The sequence below is a fragment of the Austrofundulus limnaeus genome, unplaced genomic scaffold (genome assembly GCF_001266775.1).
Source record: "Austrofundulus limnaeus strain Quisiro unplaced genomic scaffold, Austrofundulus_limnaeus-1.0 Scaffold15, whole genome shotgun sequence".
Classification (NCBI taxonomy): Eukaryota; Metazoa; Chordata; class Actinopteri; order Cyprinodontiformes; family Rivulidae; genus Austrofundulus; species Austrofundulus limnaeus.
The window spans coordinates 121,180-139,939 of NW_013952417.1; the positions used below are offsets into that span (position 1 = coordinate 121,180).

The 18,760-nt window shown below is 39.0% G+C and overlaps 1 protein-coding gene across 4 annotated transcripts in view; it reads right to left on the reverse strand.

Annotated features, from left to right (window-relative positions):
- The window catches only part of tln1 (talin 1), a 103,084-nt gene that overhangs the window by 29,177 nt on the left and 55,147 nt on the right, over positions 1-18,760 (reverse strand). For all 4 annotated transcript variants that reach the window (XM_014002767.1, XM_014002766.1, XM_014002765.1 and 1 more), the window contains 23 exons: positions 18,042-18,155; positions 17,750-17,884; positions 17,489-17,617; positions 14,980-15,082; positions 14,550-14,758; positions 12,842-12,961; positions 12,477-12,674; positions 11,142-11,281; positions 10,961-11,054; positions 10,744-10,833; positions 10,283-10,405; positions 10,059-10,202; positions 9,813-9,974; positions 9,369-9,509; positions 8,713-8,894; positions 7,895-8,027; positions 7,052-7,153; positions 6,764-6,934; positions 4,512-4,760; positions 3,967-4,086; positions 3,705-3,851; positions 3,456-3,622; positions 296-479 (listed from right to left, as the gene is read on the reverse strand). In XM_014002767.1, coding sequence (XP_013858221.1) covers positions 296-479; positions 3,456-3,622; positions 3,705-3,851; positions 3,967-4,086; positions 4,512-4,760; positions 6,764-6,934; positions 7,052-7,153; positions 7,895-8,027; positions 8,713-8,894; positions 9,369-9,509; positions 9,813-9,974; positions 10,059-10,202; positions 10,283-10,405; positions 10,744-10,833; positions 10,961-11,054; positions 11,142-11,281; positions 12,477-12,674; positions 12,842-12,961; positions 14,550-14,758; positions 14,980-15,082; positions 17,489-17,617; positions 17,750-17,884; positions 18,042-18,155 — 3,357 coding nt within the window. The remainder of the gene's footprint in view (positions 1-295; positions 480-3,455; positions 3,623-3,704; positions 3,852-3,966; positions 4,087-4,511; positions 4,761-6,763; positions 6,935-7,051; positions 7,154-7,894; positions 8,028-8,712; positions 8,895-9,368; positions 9,510-9,812; positions 9,975-10,058; positions 10,203-10,282; positions 10,406-10,743; positions 10,834-10,960; positions 11,055-11,141; positions 11,282-12,476; positions 12,675-12,841; positions 12,962-14,549; positions 14,759-14,979; positions 15,083-17,488; positions 17,618-17,749; positions 17,885-18,041; positions 18,156-18,760) is intronic.

Consider the following 18,760-nt stretch of genomic DNA (forward strand, 5'->3'; position numbering starts at 1 on the left):
TTTTAATTTTAAACAAAGATGAGCAAACAAGTAGTAAAACTTAAATGAAAAGTTGGAAAATGCCTTTGCTAACAGCCTCTAGATGTAGAATAATAAATATCCAAATAAATGTTCAGGTGAATAATTTTTGCTCTAGTTCTTAAAATTTATTTTTGAGCATCACTTTTTTTTTTTTTTTTTACAGAAAACCACCATTAAATAATGGCAAAATTATCAACAAGTTTGATTTGGTGACTTTAATCCTAATTCCAAGTCTAAAAGAGAGGAGCAGACAAACATGCCAGCCATGTTTTACCTGAGTCTCTGGGTCTTCAGAACCCAAGCTGGCCGCTCCCTGTTTGACCACTTCTGCCAGTTTGGTAATAGTGGACACTGACGACTGGGCAGCCTGTGCCAGTTTCTCCTGACTGGCTCCAGCACCAGACACCAGCAGCTTGGTGTCCTCCACTAGAGCCTTGGCTGTCTTCAAAATGCATTCTCTGAAAAAAAAAAAGGTCAAAGGTTAAAGATTATCATGGAGATGGTTAAAGAAAACAAAACAAACAGCCTGTAAAGCAACAAAAATATATTCACTATGTTACAGCTGGTCATAATTATCTGTAACAAAGTCAAGTATTGCAGTCCTTAGAAAGGTTTTTCTTTGTGCATTTACAAGTGCATGAATATTTCTTACAGTAAAGATGTGGTGGTACACTCCCTGACAGTTTAAATTACTGTGGGTACCATAAATTTGCTGATGCTGAGTGACGTATGTCCTGACACATATATGCAATCATGAAGACACCCACACTTGAATATATGCCTTTAATGTGGTAAAACAAAAATACACTGCCTGATCAAAACAAAAGTTGCCACCAAAAAAAAAAGGTCACACACTCTTAATATTACATTGGACCGCCTTCAGCTTTGATTACAGCTCACATTCTCTGTGGCATAGTTTGGATAAGCTTCTGCAATGTCAGAAGATTTATTTCATCCAGTGTTGCATTAATTTTTCACCAAGACCTTGCATTGATGATGGTAGAGTCTGACCTTCTCCAGCACATTTCAAAGATTCTCTTGGACTCTATGGAACCAATCCATGTGTGAAAATGATGTCTCATGCTCCCTGAACCACTCTTTAACAATTCCAGCCCCATGAATCCTGACATTAGCTGTGTTTCCATTGCAAATGTGCGCAAAACTTTGTCGATATTCTGTTAATGTTGAAAAACACAGTTTCGCAACTGCGGTGTTTCCATTAAGTAAGAAATGCTATTAAAGTCACGCGTGAATACGTTTGTTCTCGTGATAATTCATTACAAACATGGTGGCAATGGATGTAAACACATTGCATATTGCTACCGCGACACTAGCGCTCATCATCAGAGGAGACGTCGGCGTCTTTTATCAAGGCTTTCCAGAGACAAGCCCCTACTTGGGAGCGCCTACGTATGCTGTGTTTTTGTGAAATTGTAGTCGGTGAGTTTACTACTTTCTTCTACTACTTCTGTGATATTACTACTACTTCTACTCCCTGTTATCTTCTTCATCGTCATCTTTTTCGCCAGTTGAAACAGCCGGTTGTTGATCACGTGACTCCCGTGATGCAAAAAAAGTGTTTCTATTGCAGTTTTGCGAAAAACACCAATTTCTATACGGCTGAAAAACCACCTCATCCTAGCGCAAAAATATTTTGTCAAAAAAATATGTATTTATTTTTTCGAAATTGATACATTTCCATTGAGCAAATTTATTTTCGAAATTCTAATTTGAGTATTTTCATGGTCAATGGAAACGCAGCTAGTGTCATCTTGGAATATGGCTGTGCTATCAGGGAAGAAACAATCCACTGATAGAATAACCTGGTTATTCAGTATATTCAGGTCAGCTGACCTCATTCTTTGAGCACAAACTGTTGCTGAACCTAGACCTGACCACCTGCAGAGACCCCACATCATAGACCTGCCCTCACAGGCTTGTACAGTAGGCACTAGGTATAATGGAAGCCATCACTCTGGAACAGGGTAAATATGGATTCAGACCACATGACCTCCTTCCATTGCTCCAGACTCCAATCTTTATGCTCCCTAGAAAATTGAAGCATTTTTTCCAGTTGGTCAATGATTTGACCCTTCTCAAACAGACTGACATCTTTTTTCCACAGGATATGTCTTTCAACACGGTTGTTTAAGAAATAAGAAACTACTCACTGCACCAGTTGGGGTTAAATAACTTGTTGCAGCTGAAAGATAATCGTCCATGCAGTAATTATCCGACAGGAGGCTTGTACCTATTTGCTTAGTTAAATCCAGGTGGCAACCTATTTTTGGTCAGGCAGTGTATCCTCTGTGCTTAAACAGAATCTTTAACTGAATAAGTGACACTACTGCTCTTGATTTTCTTTCCTTAAAGCTGGTTTTGTCACTGGACTCTTAATAGCTTGAGACAAACTGGGAGCAGCATTTGTGAGGGAGTTTCTTTAATGTTAAGAAAAGTTCATGAGAGTTCACAGTGAGTCATGGGGCCTTGCTCTTGTGTTGCAGTAATTTGAGTCATATTCAAAAAGTTTGCACAACATTTTTTTTACAAACAAGTGGTCAGGAACCTGAAATCTGAATTTTAAATTCATTCAGAAGCTCTATTTTATTGTTAATATGCAGATTCATGCAAACTTTGGGCCTTAAAAAAGGTTCAAGTCTGTTCAAAGGTGTCCTTCGTTGTGTTTCCAAGTGAAAATTAGCATTTTGTTTTTTTCAATTCTGTATCTCCACTTTGTCTTAAACACTTGCAGGCCAATGAGCTACAAGCTTTAAGAACAATTCGATTAAAAACACTTCCTTCCAGGGAATCAAATTGTGYAACAATTTAGGAAAAGTTTTCAAAAATGCTAACACGATTTATACATTTCTTAGATTGATAAAAACTTTTTTGCTGTCAAAATCTAAACAAAATGTAGATTGAGTATTAATTTGTAGTATTATTTTGCTTGATGACCTTAAGAATGCTGGAACAATTTATTCATTTAGTAGAATATTAGGAGTATTTTGGAGTATTTTGTTGTTGTTATGAGATATGAACAAAATATTGGTTAAGATTTGTATTTGTGTTGTCATGCTATTTGTTGATTTTTTGTAATTATATTGTGTATCTAGTTGAGTTTTATTATTTGTATGTTGTACGTGTTTTAGATACATATATTTTTTAATTGGGGGCAGATGTTATAAGATTTTATTCTTTCTGCTCCTTTTCATTTGACTACGTTGTGATTGTGTTTTTGACATAACAATGTTATATCATTTGTTTGTTCTTTTAACATTTGTTTGTTTTATTACTATTTGTTTGATTATTGAATGAAATGAAGTTTCGGAAAAAATAATTAGTGGTACAAGCAGAAGCTTTACTACAAAACACTGAGAAACAGTGTCTTCAGCCATGAACTCATTTTACAGGATGACCTCCATTAAAGTGTGTACCTGTGGTCAGCAAAGGTCTCAGCGTTCTCTCGGTTCAGAGTTCCCGCAGTGGCAAACATGATGGTGGTGTCCAGGTCTGCGATGATTCCTGACACAGCGCTGGCAGCTGTGATGCAGGCCTGAGTTCCACGGTTACCAGCCTGAAGGGACGCCAACACGTGGGAGACCTGCAGAAAAAGGAAAGACAGATACATTGATGTAGTGTAGAAAACTCTCAGTGTAACACAAGCTGTGTGTTTTATGCCTGACCTTCTCTGAGACTTTGCGGGCGCTTTCAATCAGCTCCTTTTTAGTAAAAGAGTCATCGGGGCTGCACTGCAGAGCTCCAGCCTTGGTTACTAAACCTGTGCAGCTGAAGCCCAGCTCTCCCACCTGCTTCTTAATGTGAGAACCGATCTGGGGGAGAAAAAAGAAACGCTTTAAGAAAGAACTCAATGACAAAGACAGTTTATAGAGCTAAAATGTCTATTTTGAAAAGAAAGCAAGATGGTGATGAAAAAATAGTATTCACTTCATCATTCTCTGCTGTAAGAGCAGCAAATTTGGCCTCCTCTGCAAGATTTCCGAAATTATTAGTCAGCTGGTTGGCCAATCCTCCAAGGTCATCTGGGTTGGTGTTTGACTTCGTCACCTAAAGAAAAAAAAGGAAACACAAAAATTAGGATTGTTCTGTGGTTCATCAGTCAAGTCTGGAGCACTGAGCAAATGGACATGGACTCAAGTATTCTTGATAGATTATGGGATTTGTGTTTATTTAACAATTTTCTACTTATTTACTTAATTAAATTCTATTTATATAGCACCAAGTCACATCAAATGTCTCAGGGAACTGTACCAAAAACAATCAATCTGAAGAAACCAGCATTGTGCTGAATCCCTTCGTCACAGTCTCCCATCCTGAGCAGCACATTGGCGACAGTGGAGAGGAAAAACTCTCTTTTAACAGGAAGAACCTCCAGCAGGACCAGGCTCAGGACGGGCGGCCATCGCAGATAAATAACTCCATTCAAACGATTAGTAAAACATAAAAAACTCCTAAAATGACCACTTTCTCACCATCTCCTGCACAGTGACAGCAATGGCTTTGGCTGTCTTCACCATGGTAGTCTGGTAGTCCACAAAGGTGCCTTCAGGTTCGTGCGAAGGAGCATCTTGCATTTTATTGATGGCATCATTGATGGAGTCCACCATGCCACCCACAGCACCTGCTGCGCTGGCGGCCTCAGCCAACGTGGCGCCCAGATCATCCACGGCTTCTTTCATCATCTGCACCGACTCCTCCAGAGCGTCCTGCATGTGTGCTGCCTGAAGACAGGAAACTGGGTCATCAACAACTGGGTAAAGGTTAGTTAAACAATAATCACTTGCAGACGTACATTTGGTAGTTACTTTGAGAGTTTCATCAAAGTCCAGCCAGTGCTTTATGAGGCATTTCATGTCAAAGTTTGAAGCAAAGATGTTGCACAATGTGTAGCGCTCTAAGCATGTGTTGGGGATGATACTCAGTTACTATCACACTATGTTTAAACTCCTTATCTGTAATTAATTAAATGTATCAACTATAGAATATTTTTGAACCAAATTGACTCCAAAATGTTAATCAGTTGTAGACGTATGCCCGACGATTAGTTTCTAAAAGTTTCCTGAGAGTCTGTTGAGTTGTTCATGAGACAACAGGCAGACAAAAACATGGCAGCAGGCCATAATTAGTAAACAGTCCTCGTATTTAAGACTGCTTTCACCCATTTATAGCCAGAGCTCAGTATTCTATGTATACTGCATTCCTTTACCACTCACACACACCAAGTTTACAAGTTACTATTTTGCTCAAGAACACACTGACACATGAAATACTATATCTCAACGGATTGGTCGATAGAGACCACTAAGGCACTTTGATTAGGTGGGAGTATTATGCATTTTCCAGGCACATAGATCAATTCTATACCACAATTAACTAACTTTGTTACCTTCACTTGTTCTGAAAATTCTGTACAAATCTAAAATAAAATTGACTTCACATCATAGTCTATCTAAATGCCTTGAAATTGGCCTTTCAGCACATTTCCAGGGAGGAGCTTCGTACAAATAGGCGGTACTTTGTACCAGGAAGCGTTTAGGCTGCTCCACATGGCTACAGGAGATTCAATGTTTTCTCAAACATGTGTATGTTTTAATGAGGGAATGACATTATAACATGATATAAAGCTCAAAAAACCTGACTTTGCATACCCGCCCCCACTTAAACAAAAGTAAATCTGCTGATAAGTAAAATCTCAAACCTTTCTTCATCTACATAGGATAAATTATTTAAACTTTGAAGGCAGCTGGAACATGTTGAAGGCTGTGCAATGTTTTTTATAACATTTTTTTTTTTAATTTTGCCAAAACCTACCTCATTGTGTGCAAATTAGGGCTGCACAATATTAGGAAAACCTGCGATGTGCGATAACAGTGCTTAATATTGCGATGACGATATGACTTGTGATAAATAAACAAATATGAATTTATGTACTGTTGATATCTTTCTGCTCTGGGTTCAAAGCCCAAAAAACAAACTGAAAGAAACTAATCCTTTCCATTCCAGCCTGAATTTTTTTAATTGACCAAATACATGAAGGGCTCCATTTGACTGGTGAAATATTTCAAGCTTCCATCTGAGTGACACAACACATAAATGCTAAATTTTGAGTCGACATTTAATTAGATATAGATGAATTCTATTGCAGTTTATGCAGTTGTTGCAATATACATACTGCACAGGCTGTTATTGCGATGACGATACATTTTCGATATATTGTGCAGCCCTAGTGCAAATTATTTGTATGTTGCTGTTGTCTCTATAATACACTCTCAGCTGAGGCATGTTCAATTTAGTTTTACAGGCTTGTGCAATGAAAACGAAGACTATTCTATTCTATTCACCAAAATGGGTGTAATCCTTCTTATGTTACATAAAGAATACCCTAGTTTTAACATTTTTATTCCACAAATATCATTGCTATTCAGTTCAATTCAAAAACACTTTATTGATCCCAGAGAAAAATTAGATGTTGTAGTAGCTCATTTAACTAAAGAGTTATTGTAGATGGTGATGGCAAAAATCTTCTGTAGCGCTCTGCATTACAATGAAAGTGAAGAAGCCTCTGACTGAAGACACTCTGTTTTTCTATGACAGTCTGATGAAGAGGATGGTCATTGTTATAATCAATTAGTTTATTATTATTATTATTATTATTATTATTATTATTATTATTATTCTTGAGGACCAAAGCACCAAATCATGTTATAAATGATTAGTTCAGTACCTTGGGGTTTCCTCCAGCCTCCTTGGCAGTGTAGAGCATCTGCAGGGCTGACTCAGCCAGGGTCTTGGTCTGGTCTAAGACAGCCATCTGCTGCTGGCTGCTGAGGATCTTAGACGCTGTGCCAATGGCCGCCATAATCAAAGGTTCAAAGTAGCTAGCCATCTGAGACACCTGTCATAATGTGAATAAACAATACACGGCAAGTCAAAACAGATTGTGAAATCCTCACAGCGTGTAGGATATGTACAACAATAAAGCACTCATACACTGTGTAGATGTGTGTTTTACCTTGTGTCCCAGCTGAGAGGCTTCAGATCGAGCAGCCACAGCTACAGGATCAATCAAATTACTGATCTCATGGACTGAGGCAGCCATTTGCTCATGAAGAGTCTACAAGACACAGATGAAGTAAGCAGATTTATTTCAGACTGACGACCTCCCTTTACATGTTTAACTGCTTTATCACACAAACAGAGATTTAATATAGAATATTTTTATATAGATTATTTCTGATGTTTTGTGTTTCATTGTTACTTGTTGCAAAACTGTGCAAAAGGGTTGTCCTTCCAAAATCCCTGCATTTCAAAAGCTCTTTAAAGAGCAATTCAAATTTGTGTTTGGGAGTTCACTGCCTTTTTAGAAAATGTTTAAAAACAGAGAAAAACATTTAAGAAAAAAAATTGCATTTTGGTTATATTAGGTGTAAAACAAATGTTAAACCACCTTTCACTTTAGCATTCTAGAGCATTTAACCAAGTGTACTGCCTACTTAGAAATGAACTGTATTCAAGTATAATCAGTCATGAGCTCTAAGCAAGCCTGATAGTAAATGATTCACCAAGTTACCCTCATTTTTTATTTTTGTTGTACTTCACATGTACCTTTCTGTGTAAAAAACATTACAAACATATAAACTGTCTGTTCATATGAAATATTTGAAGTTTAAAAACAGTAAAAGTCAACTAAAACAGTCAGCTGATCTTCAAACTGAAAATACTATTAAAGTAATGTTATTTCTGACTTTTAATGAGTTTAACAAACAGAGCTGTCTAATGTGAACCTCAAAGAGCTCAGCGACTAAAATACATTTCATATCTAAAGAAGTATCAAAGGATTTGTGTGTGTATTTACCTCCATGGAGATGTCCTCTCGAGGCGTTAAGTGCTGACTTATGGCAGCCAGCGAGGCCTGATCAACTTCTCGGATGCAGCCGTTCAGCACTTCTATAGCATTGTCACATTCTCTCTGACCAGGGGCTTTTTCTCTGCACACATCATGGAAATGTTTACATTGGTATGTATTAATTAGAAATGACTACTGTAATGGTGCACCTGGGCTTGAGATCATTATGGTTCATCAGGAAAAAAACTAGAGGCAAATCTGATTTTTAAAGGGGACATATCCAGCAAATCTACTTTTTTAGTTGTTAAATAAATTTTGTTGTGTACTTGGAGTCTCTAGGAGTGCAGAAAAGCTGAATTTAGTCTCTTCCAGTGCTCTGTAGATATCTTTATATTCTTTCTGGGTCATATTTTTCAACCTGTTCAGTTTTCTTTGTTTTCTATGACATTTTCTAAACTAGAATGCCAAATTATTTGCGATGGAACTGCAAAAAAATCTCTGGACTTAGAAACTACAGTTTGGTCGTCTTCATTCTCCTCAGCGTAAAAATGAGCTGCTTTGAGACACACCTCAGAAGAGATGCGAAAAAGCGGCTTGTGGAGTTAAAACAAGGTGGATTTCAGACCAAAGCATTGAAGTTCCCCAACTGAATGATGTGAAAAAGAAGGATTTAAAAGCATGACACGTCTCTTAAAACTACTTTAAAGTGAAAGTGGTAAAAAGCTCTATTTAAACAGGGCTTTTCTCTGAAGCATGTCGATGCTGCTTTGTCTCGACTCTTTTACAGCAGCACAGAAACAGCTGCTGAAGCAGAGAACAGGTCTCACCTCATGTTGGTAATGAGTTTCTTGATGGAGTCGGACACTGTCCTGGAGTGTCCAGCCAGCACTGACCACTTAGGGGGGTCTTTGGGGTTGACAGCCAGAGAGCGTGCGGTCTGAATCAGGCCAGTGGAGCTCTCCAGCATCATCTGGGCTGCTGCCAAAATGGGCTCCATGGCGGCACGACCCTAAAGGAGTGGAAAAGAAAATAATTTTTAAGAATATATTATAGTTGTTTTACTATTCTTGTTAACATTTGCATTTTTATTTCCATATAGCTTTGAAACTAAAAAAATGAAAGTTAAGCTGTTGTTTAGACAGATATTTAAGGCGACGATTAATAAAGTGGAACGCATAATCTCAGTAACTGACAAGGTACATTTCAGCAAAAAAATAAAATAAAATAACACATTCGAAGCAGCTAACTCGAACTTCTTTAAAGAGGTAGCTCTCAAAACTAGCAGTAACCAGATAATATGGTTACAGTACCTCTAATACATTTTAGCGGCAGAAAGTAAATAAAAAAGTAAATAAAGATAAAATAGGAAAACTTCTGTCACAATGTAAGTGGAAAAAAGGCAACACACATTCCTGTTTATTTGGTTTTTAAGTTGTGCATGAACACGTGTAAAAGATGCTTCAGTGGTGAGGTAAGGACTGACCTCCGGACTGATCTGGGCAGGAATGCTCGCGAACTCTGGGTTGGAGGCGAAGGCAGTCAGGTTGTCCACAGCTTCTATCAGAGGACCAGTAGCAGCTCTGCACTTCTCTCTGTTCTCCTGATTAAAGGCTCCATCTAAAGCCTGTAAAAAGAACATGATATCCATCAAACCCAGCGGACCAGGTTTGCAGAGCGTAACTCTTGTAGCCATTTTAGAGACTTCACTAAAAGCAGGTCAAGTTCCCATTTGCCTAAGTCACCCTACAAATTAAACACATGCTTTATAGAAAAGCTTTATCTTTATGTAGCTTGCTGCACAACAATTTAGTTAGACCCCAAACAAGACTATAATTAGCAATTAGGAAATTCACTTCATTGATTACTGAAATTCAGAGATAACAGGCTTTTACTGATGGTTCATGGTTTGAAATGGCAAAGAGCAAACCTTGATGGATTTGACCAGGTTGGCCGTGGTGTTGGCCACCTCTTTGGCTGACTGGACAAACTGCCTCTTGGCTACAGGGTTGGGAGTTCTGGAGGACGCCAGGCGGCAGGCGTTGCACAGGGCAGAGGTGTGTTTAGCCACGATGGTCGCTGCAGAAAGCACCTGGGCAGAAAAAAAACAGCACATAATTAAAAAAACTGGTCAAAATGAGCTCTACTGTCAGTTCGCATTGAAGCGAGCACGCACTTGGGACTGGGTGCAGGCGGGGTCCACCAGGTTCTGGCAGGCCATCTGAATAGCCTGATTAGCCCGGGCAAACTGGGTAGGATCCACGAGGCCCTTCTGACCTGCTGAACTGTTGGGGTCTGATACTCCCACCAGATACGCAGCCTACAGACAGAAACAGATCACTGGTTTCCACTTCTTTCTGAACTGGTGTCAAGTAACGTATACAAAAATAAAGACTTTACCTGAGAAGCTGCTTCAGTGAGACCACACAGGGCTTTGGATCCAGCGCTGACTGAGTCTCCAAACTCTGGCAGGTTAGAGTTCTTAGCATTGTGGGAAATACCAGCCATGGACTCACCAAGAACCTGTTAACAGGAAGCAAGAGATTCCCAGGCTTCAATAAGAGCCTAGGCTTTATTTGATGGGTTCACATCACCAATTAGACGATTCTGAATCAGTTTTCTGAAGTCGAAAAAGGATTTTGTTTAATTAAATCTGTGCTGCCACTTTAAGAGTCAGTAGAGTAGTTTCTACACCTTTTTCTTTGTCCCAGTAGAGTCCCAGTGTAGTTTGACATTTTCTCAAATTTTATGTGTAAGAGATATAAATGCTTTAAACCATAAAAGTGAGCTCTTTTAGAACAGAATTGATGGAAATGGCAGAATCTGATCAAAGCTGCATGAGAGGAGCAGCAGGTTTGTACCTTGGAGTTCTCCATGACGCTGTCGATGCACTCAAAGAAGGACAGCTCATTGACTGCTTCTGTCGGGTTTTCCAGCATCCCTTTCACCGACTGCACACAGAACAATCACAAACATCTTTAAGAGACACATTTTTTGTTTAGTTTTCTCTGATGGAATCTTGATGAACAAAGATTAAACCAGAAGCAGTCACTTTACAGCGCTATCAATAGTTCTTACCTCCAGTTCTCTGAGAGCGTTGTCACATTCCTTCTGACCTGGGGCCTGCTGAGTGCACATGGTGATGAGCTGGTTGATGCTGTCTGTAACCGCCCTGAAAACACAAAGACTCAAACACGTTAAAAACAAAACTGGAAAGAAAACTGAGAGGTAAATCTAGAGAAGAGAAAAAGCTTCTGACCGAGCAGCTGCTGCCAGTTGGTTTTTCAGGTTGGGTGAACTGGGATCAGTGGAGAGAGCTTTAGCAGCCAGCAGCAGCTTGCTTGATGACATGGAGATAGTTTTAAGGTTGGAGACCACCTGTGTCTGATCCTCTTTCGACTGGAGATGAGGACGACATAACAAAGAGAGTTTCTATTAGCTTCACACCTAACTGTGGAATATAAATGCAAGCTCCTGATTAATTTAACTATAATCCCAGTGCCTGAAATTGTGTCACATGTGTAATTTATTGCATACAGGAGTTTCCTGCATTATAAAAACTAGATTTGCTGGGACGGATGATACAATGCCCATCACAGACAATCCTGCAGTGAATTTCAGGCACTGAATATCATACATTTGTATTAGAAATGAACTGAATATTTGTCCTGAGTTCTTGAAGGACGTTTCCAAGATCTTGTTTTTATTCTCCTGTTTGTCAAGATGATCTCACATTACTTCAATAATGTTACAGTCCAAACTCTGAGGATGCCAGGCCATGACAGACTTGTTTTTTTTCCTAAGAAGGAGCTGTTTTAGTGCACTGGCACTGTGCTTAGTATCAATGCTATTTTAAAAATGAATAACAGCCAGTCAGATTTTCCACAGATGTACTGCGAAGTCTAGCAAAGTAAAGTGGTTCTTTGCTACATTTATAACTTCATTATTTAGATGGTCTGTGACAACACAAGTTGAAATGCAGCCTTGTTTAAGATACGATACGATACGATAAGATTTTATTGATCCCACAGTAGGGAAATTTGCACATTACTGCAGCTCAATACAGGAGAGTCTGAGAAGAATAATGAAAGATAAATAAAAGAAAAAAACACACCATACACATTGGATATATATATATACACATACACACAATATATAGTTTTAGCTAATATCTCTTTAGGAATCACCATGTTGTGGCAAAAATACAACTTTATTTCTCTCTAACTGTGATTTTTGGCATTTTTCAATAATGCAATTAAAGAAATTTGAACTAAAGCTTTGCGACAAGCTGCTAAAGGGCTGAATAATTTAATTTTATTCTTACCAAGTTTATCAAATTACATCTTAGGAGCGTTTTATGTCTGAAAGCTTCATAGATCACACTTATCTGTCGTGACAAACAACCAAAACATTCCTCTGAAAATGGCTGGGAACTGGGCTGATTAAAAAATATTTTAAAAAAGCAGCCAAAGCCCAAAGAAAATCTCTTAAAGACCTTTAGAACATCTGAAGACCCATTGTTTAAAACCACTCTCCACATTTTTATTTTCTCCTTTAAAGGAAAACAAAACGGCATGTTTTTTATCGAACTAACCTGGGACGTTCCAGCCATGTCAACACCAGCGTGCAGGAAGTTGTTGAAGTCTTGCCCAAACTTGCTAGTGGCCCTTGCCAGGTCCTGGGTGGTCCCTCTGGATGCTTGAACCACCTCGTTGGCCGACTGGTTTAGACCAGCTGCCACCTCGTTCAGCTGAGCCTGAACCTCCTGGAAACTCCGTCCGCTGGATGGGAACTGTGGCGGGAAGACGATACAGAGCAGTGCTGAGCAGGAGCAAGAAAACTGAACTGATGTTGATTTTTACACATAAATGATTTTATCATCCTAATGAAGGACTTTTTCAGTCGAAGACTTGTTGTTTTGAGGATGTAATACAGAAAAGCTGTAACTGAAGTGCTCACTGAATCAGCCAGGAGGGACTTGCTGGCTTCGCCCACAGTGCGGATGGCGTTGTCCACATCCCTCTGACCAGGAAGGCTGTTCACACACCTGTTCAGAGCCTGCGACACTGCTTTGGCCACCTGCACACACACATTAATATCCTCTGTCACGTTTCTATTCATCCAACAGTTTCTGTTCACAAACACCTTAAATAATATTCCTATTCTGTTATTTGTTAAAAGTTATGATAACAGATAATGTTCCATGCTCTTTATCTTATCAGCCATTAATAATAGTAATTCTTGTCATTGTTTCATCACTGCTACACTACTGCAACATTCTCTAATATAATTAAATGAAGAAGTTTTGCAAGGTCAACACATGGTCACTGATAGAGGTCTGCACTTACAGAATCCACCATGCACAGTGTCTGTCATATCACCATCCAGGGGTTTTTGGCCTTTGGATTATCTTTATAAGTGTCTGGAAGAGTCAGATACATGGATTGTCTGGCTGCCTCGGTCAACTGCACCTCAAAACTATCCAAGTTGCAACAGCCGGCTTCTGGAAGCCGAGGAATTGAAACAATAAGGACAACGTTGCTGTCCGAGCGTTTTATCCGCATTAAGAACCTCACCCACAAGCTTCTGACCAATCACACAACACTTTGTGCACACTACTGAGAGAAAACGTTTGGCCCGGGCCTCCTGTCAGGAAGGGGCAAACCACTCTGAGAACAAAATGATGCGATTTGCATCTAACAAATCGGTCAATGAGAGCCGATTTCTCAGCTTTGGCTGAAGTATGAAATTACCTTTAGACCAGAGGTTCTTAAACCTATGGGCCGCGGCCCACAGCGCCACCTTGAGGGCCTCAAAAGAACAACAGTTTTTAACTTTGGGCCGCAGAGGGCCGTGGGATCGCATTGATTTTGAATAAGGTGCAATACACTTTCTCACCACTAGTAGCAGTAGTGCGTCACTCAGTTGTTTAACAACTTTTTAATATGTAGAAGAAGAACCTTAGAAACCTCCCGAGAATGGAAACTTATTTTAAATGAAAAGTAGAAGCAAAGATGAAAGAAACTCATCAAAAAACACCAAAGTTTGTCACTAATATGAAGTGCAGCTTCTGTTTTTACCATGCAATATTTTAAAAGTTCAAAACATTATCAAATACAGTTGCAAATACAACTATATTTTAATTTGCATTTTAAATTGATTTTTGTAGTTTGTTTTTAAACATTTTGAATGCCTGAGTGGTCTGTTGACTGAATGTTGTATTTGTTCAAATAATTGTTATGGGCAGGTTACAATATAAAAATATTTGTTATAATCATGTCTTATGATTATTTGACAGGAGTTTCACTTTTAAACTGTAAGTGTATTTAATTTAGTTATGTTAGTCTTGATAGTTTAGTTATGACGTAAATACAATAAAAATTAAACCAATACTTAGATTAGAATAATTATCAATTTGATCCATACATTAGTAATGTCTGACTGGGCCTCGTGCCACTTTATGTTCAACGAATTGGGCTCCGTGGTCAAAAAGGTTAAGAACACACTGCAGATCTGGGGATTGAATTTTTGACCTTTACCATATCACAGCTGTCCCATTTCTCATTTATCTAAATGTATTTGTTTGATTTCCAGATAGACACAGATATTTACAGTCTATTAAGTAAATACAAATCTATTTTCTATCAAATTTCTCTTTCAGCCTGACCTGGGCCAGCCTCTGCTGACTCTCTGGGTCTCCTGGTTTTGCGATGGCCCTCTTGGTTTCTTCGATCAGGTTGGCCGACTTATCCATGACGTCGCCGGCACAGTCCAGCACGGCGTTGCGTGCCGCTACGTCGTTTGTGGTTGCGGCGACTCCTCTGGCAGCTGAGGCCAGGGACTTCAGAGTCTGGGCTATATCTCTGGCTGACATACCTGAATGGAAAAGGAACATTACCTTCAGTTTATGGTGAGGCAAACATGATAAAAGAACACACTTTTCCAGTAAAGGGTCACTTCTGTAAAACCAGAATGTGATCTGAGTGAGATTTTATTGAAAAGGAGAATGAAATGTCACTTTCTTTAAAACATCAGAGCACAGCCTAGGACCTGTGAACAAGCTGAGTTTTCTTTGTTTTTGCTCCTATTTAACCTACCAATGTAATTTTCATCTCCCTGCGTGGCCTCACTCAGCAGCTGGGCGATACCTGAGGTCACAGCCTTGGTGCTCATACCAAGGTCCTGGGAGCATTTCTCAAGCTGGGTAAAAAACAAACAAACAAACAGACATAGAAACAAATGATTAGACAAAATTATGAAATTCAGTGTGTGTGTGTGTGTGTGTGTGTGTGTGTGTGTGTGTGTGTTATGCTGAAGGGTAGAGCAAGTCTGTACGATACAGAGACAGGGCCCAGCCAGGCGCAGCGAAGATGCCATTCAAACTCAGACAGGGTCTCAATAGGGTACGGAGATTGAGACTTGTGATGAGTGTGTGTATGTAAATTCAGTGTGTGTGTGTGTGTGTGTGTGTGTGTGTGTGTGCACATTTGAGTGTGTCACTCAGCTTTCAGCATCATTCCAGAGGGAGTTTGAATTGTTTGTGTCAAAATTCTTTCTGTGGATGTAAATCATGTTTAGATGTTTTTTATTTTAATTTTAGAGTTTTAGATTCATAATTTTCTAAGATGTCAACAACATGTTGTGCAAAATCCACTAAATGCATTTTGTTGTGTACTTGTAGTCTCCAGAAGTGAAAGTTGAATTTAGTCTCTTCTGGTTCTGCATAGATATTTCTTTATTGTGTTTGGATCATATTTTTCAACCCGTTCATTTTGTTTACTAATCTGTTACGTCACATTATTTGTGATGAAACTTCGAAATAAGGTCTGAACCAACTATAATTTCCTCGTCTTCAATCTCTTCTGGTTCTGGGTCAGACTCTGGCTCCAACATGTGAGACTGGATGGACAAGTCTTCTTTTAATTAATTTTGTAAATAAATAGTTTCTGCACTGCTATATAGTCGTAAACCACAGAGCCCGCATTTGATTTGTATATGAACTGAATTAAATCAGACTTTCATTTTGAAATATCCGGTTACCAAAACAGGATGTCTCGCCACAAGTTTGTGAAATTGACATTGATGTTGCGTGGCTGCAATGTGTTGAAATATCAGCATACGACATACTTCCATGCGTGGCTGTGTGATATATTCATTCTGAAGCTGAATTAAAGCAGTAGGCTAACTCGCTAATGGTAAACATGTGAGTTTGTTAATAAAGCGGCAGGCACAACAGTGTTTAATGACTTATGTGAGGGAACGCAAAAGGTATTGCGAGGTAATGCAATACAACGTTTCCCCTAGGAAATTGGGCTTGGRGGCGGGGGCTACTTGTTTTATAAAAACATAAACTTACGTGACTCACCTGCAATTATGGTAAAAAATTTACACATACATGAATATTTAATTGCCTAACTACATCCTAGTGAAGGACTCCTCATGATAATTATCAATAAAATTCTTATTAACAATAAGTGATTAGAACTGTGTGCAGCAGATGATCTGAGTCCAGAGTTCTCAGTTTGAAAACTTCTGGAGCTCCTCTGTGTGACTTTAGGTGTGACAGAGTGTGGATGGTTGATTGTCTCTTTTGTGTCCCTGATGGAGACTGGAGACCTGTCCAGGTGTCTCTGGTGAACTGGANGTGTGTGTGTGTGTGTGTGTGTGTGTGTGTGTGTGTGTGTGTATACTTGTTAATGCTAAATAAAGAGGACCATTTTCATAACAATGACCAACAAAGCAAGGTAATTTTCTGGTCCTCACTTTGTTTGCAGCTCTGCTGTGCTTTACTAGTTAGGTTTAGAGGTATGGTGTGAATTAGGGTTGGGCATAATCGTATCGTGTGCAACAATTAATCGTCAAAAAACATTAATGGATCATTTTTTGGCACTTGACAATTAATACGATTAATGCCACCAGGCAGAGTGGCTGGATATTTTCCCAGTCAGTTCGCTCGGTGTTTCTCTCCGCTTCAAATATGACTAACATTAAAAAAAAGTTCTGTAATTTATTTATCAACACAATTTAAAATTTGATATAGCCTGAAGTCTGTAATTTACAAAGAGCAAATCTTTCCCACTAAATTGGTCATGTGACCAGGACATAAGGGTGTCCAGGGACTCCAGGGGATTTATAGTCAAATTAATCGTTATTGGATAAATACCACAATTAATCGTGGTTAATTTAATGCCAATATTGCCCAACCCTAGTGTGAATTAAGTTTTGGTTCAGGTTAGGGTTAGGAATAGACTAGTAATGGTTAGTTTAAGGAAAATGTCTGAGTTAGGCATAAATGCAGTTACAGAAATGAATGCAAGTCAAAATAAAATCCTCAGTATGATGGAAGTACAAGGACGTGTGTGTGTGGATAAGTATTTGCTACATTATGGGGACCATTTTCCAGAAAAACAAAGCCTTATAGGGACCCAATGCTCCTTGTGGGGACCAAAACCTGGTCCCCACAGGTACAGATTCTGATTTTGCGTGGGGTTTAGGTTTGGGGTAAAACATCAGGGCTAAGCTGTAGAAATGACTGGAAAATAAATGAAAGCCAACACAAAGTCCCCGCGAATATCCAAAAACCCTTATGTGTGTGTGTGTGTTCACCGTTTCTCCAGGCAGTGGTTTGAGTTTTCCTTCTTGAGCAGAAGCCTTGGCCTCCTGAATGTCCTTCTCCAGATCTCTGACCATATTCAGAGCGTTGTCTATCTCCAGCTGACCACAAGCATCTTGAGCCTATAAAGACACATGAATGTTGCTTTTGATCCTTCTGCTCCTCAGCGACAATAATTAAACATTAAGTAGCTTCTGGATGTAGAACTGGAGCCATCCTCTGTGTTTGTGAGGTGTAAACAAGGCGTGCGGTACCTTCTGTGAGGCAGTGCGGAGTTCTGCCAGGGCACTGGCCAGGTTTTTAGCACACTGGCTGAGCTGCATGGCTGAGGCCTGATCAGTGATGGTGGGAACTGTGGCCTTGCAGGCAGTAACCATCTTAGCACCTGGCTGGTGGAGGGCAGAAAAAGAACAAAAATGGATTTCCAAAAAAAGCAACACACTTTTTATTTCATTTCTGTTTTTTAAGAGAAACACATTATCTGAGTTTTATTTAATTTTATTTTTACATTTGACATAGAATAATGAAAGCTGAGGTGTGACTCACCTGCAGGAAGTTCTGACTGGAGCCGATGAGAGCCAGCTGAGCGCTGGGGCTGTCCGGCTGAGACTGGCTGCCTCGGACCCCCTGAACCAGCTGAGGGATCTGCTCTGCCACCACCTGATCACACAAACACACACAGAACTCCCATTAAAAAAAGAACTCCTCAATAAGTGCACAACTGTTTCATTGATTGTTAAAACATGCTTTAAAAATAATGTTTCTGCTCTGTGCACTAAAAACCTTCACTTGTTGCACTTAAATGTGCCAAAGTTCAATTTAAAGCCAGTGAGAGAAGAAAATATGAATATACTGTATTATCAGAGAAAACAAATTAATATAAAAAATGAAAAATAATTTCCTCTGTGGATATTTGTCTATTTATCATATTCAGATTTGTCATTTAAAACACCTCTTAAAACATCCAACAAGGTTTACTCAAAGCATGACAGGTTTTAATAAGTTGTTTAGATGTTTTTTTCCAGTATTCTTCACCAGTGACTATTAATTATTATATTACTATTACACTGCAAAAACTGTCCATCTTACCAAGTTTTAAAATCTTATATCAGCCAAAAAGACTTTTTGATCTGGTTTTGAGACTGATTTACTAAACAAGAACTGATTGTGTAAGAATAATAACCTTGTTTTCAGAATGTGTCAGATTATTTGTCTTGTTAGTCTGAAAATTCGACTCAAATTAAGTCAAAAATTTCTGCCAATGG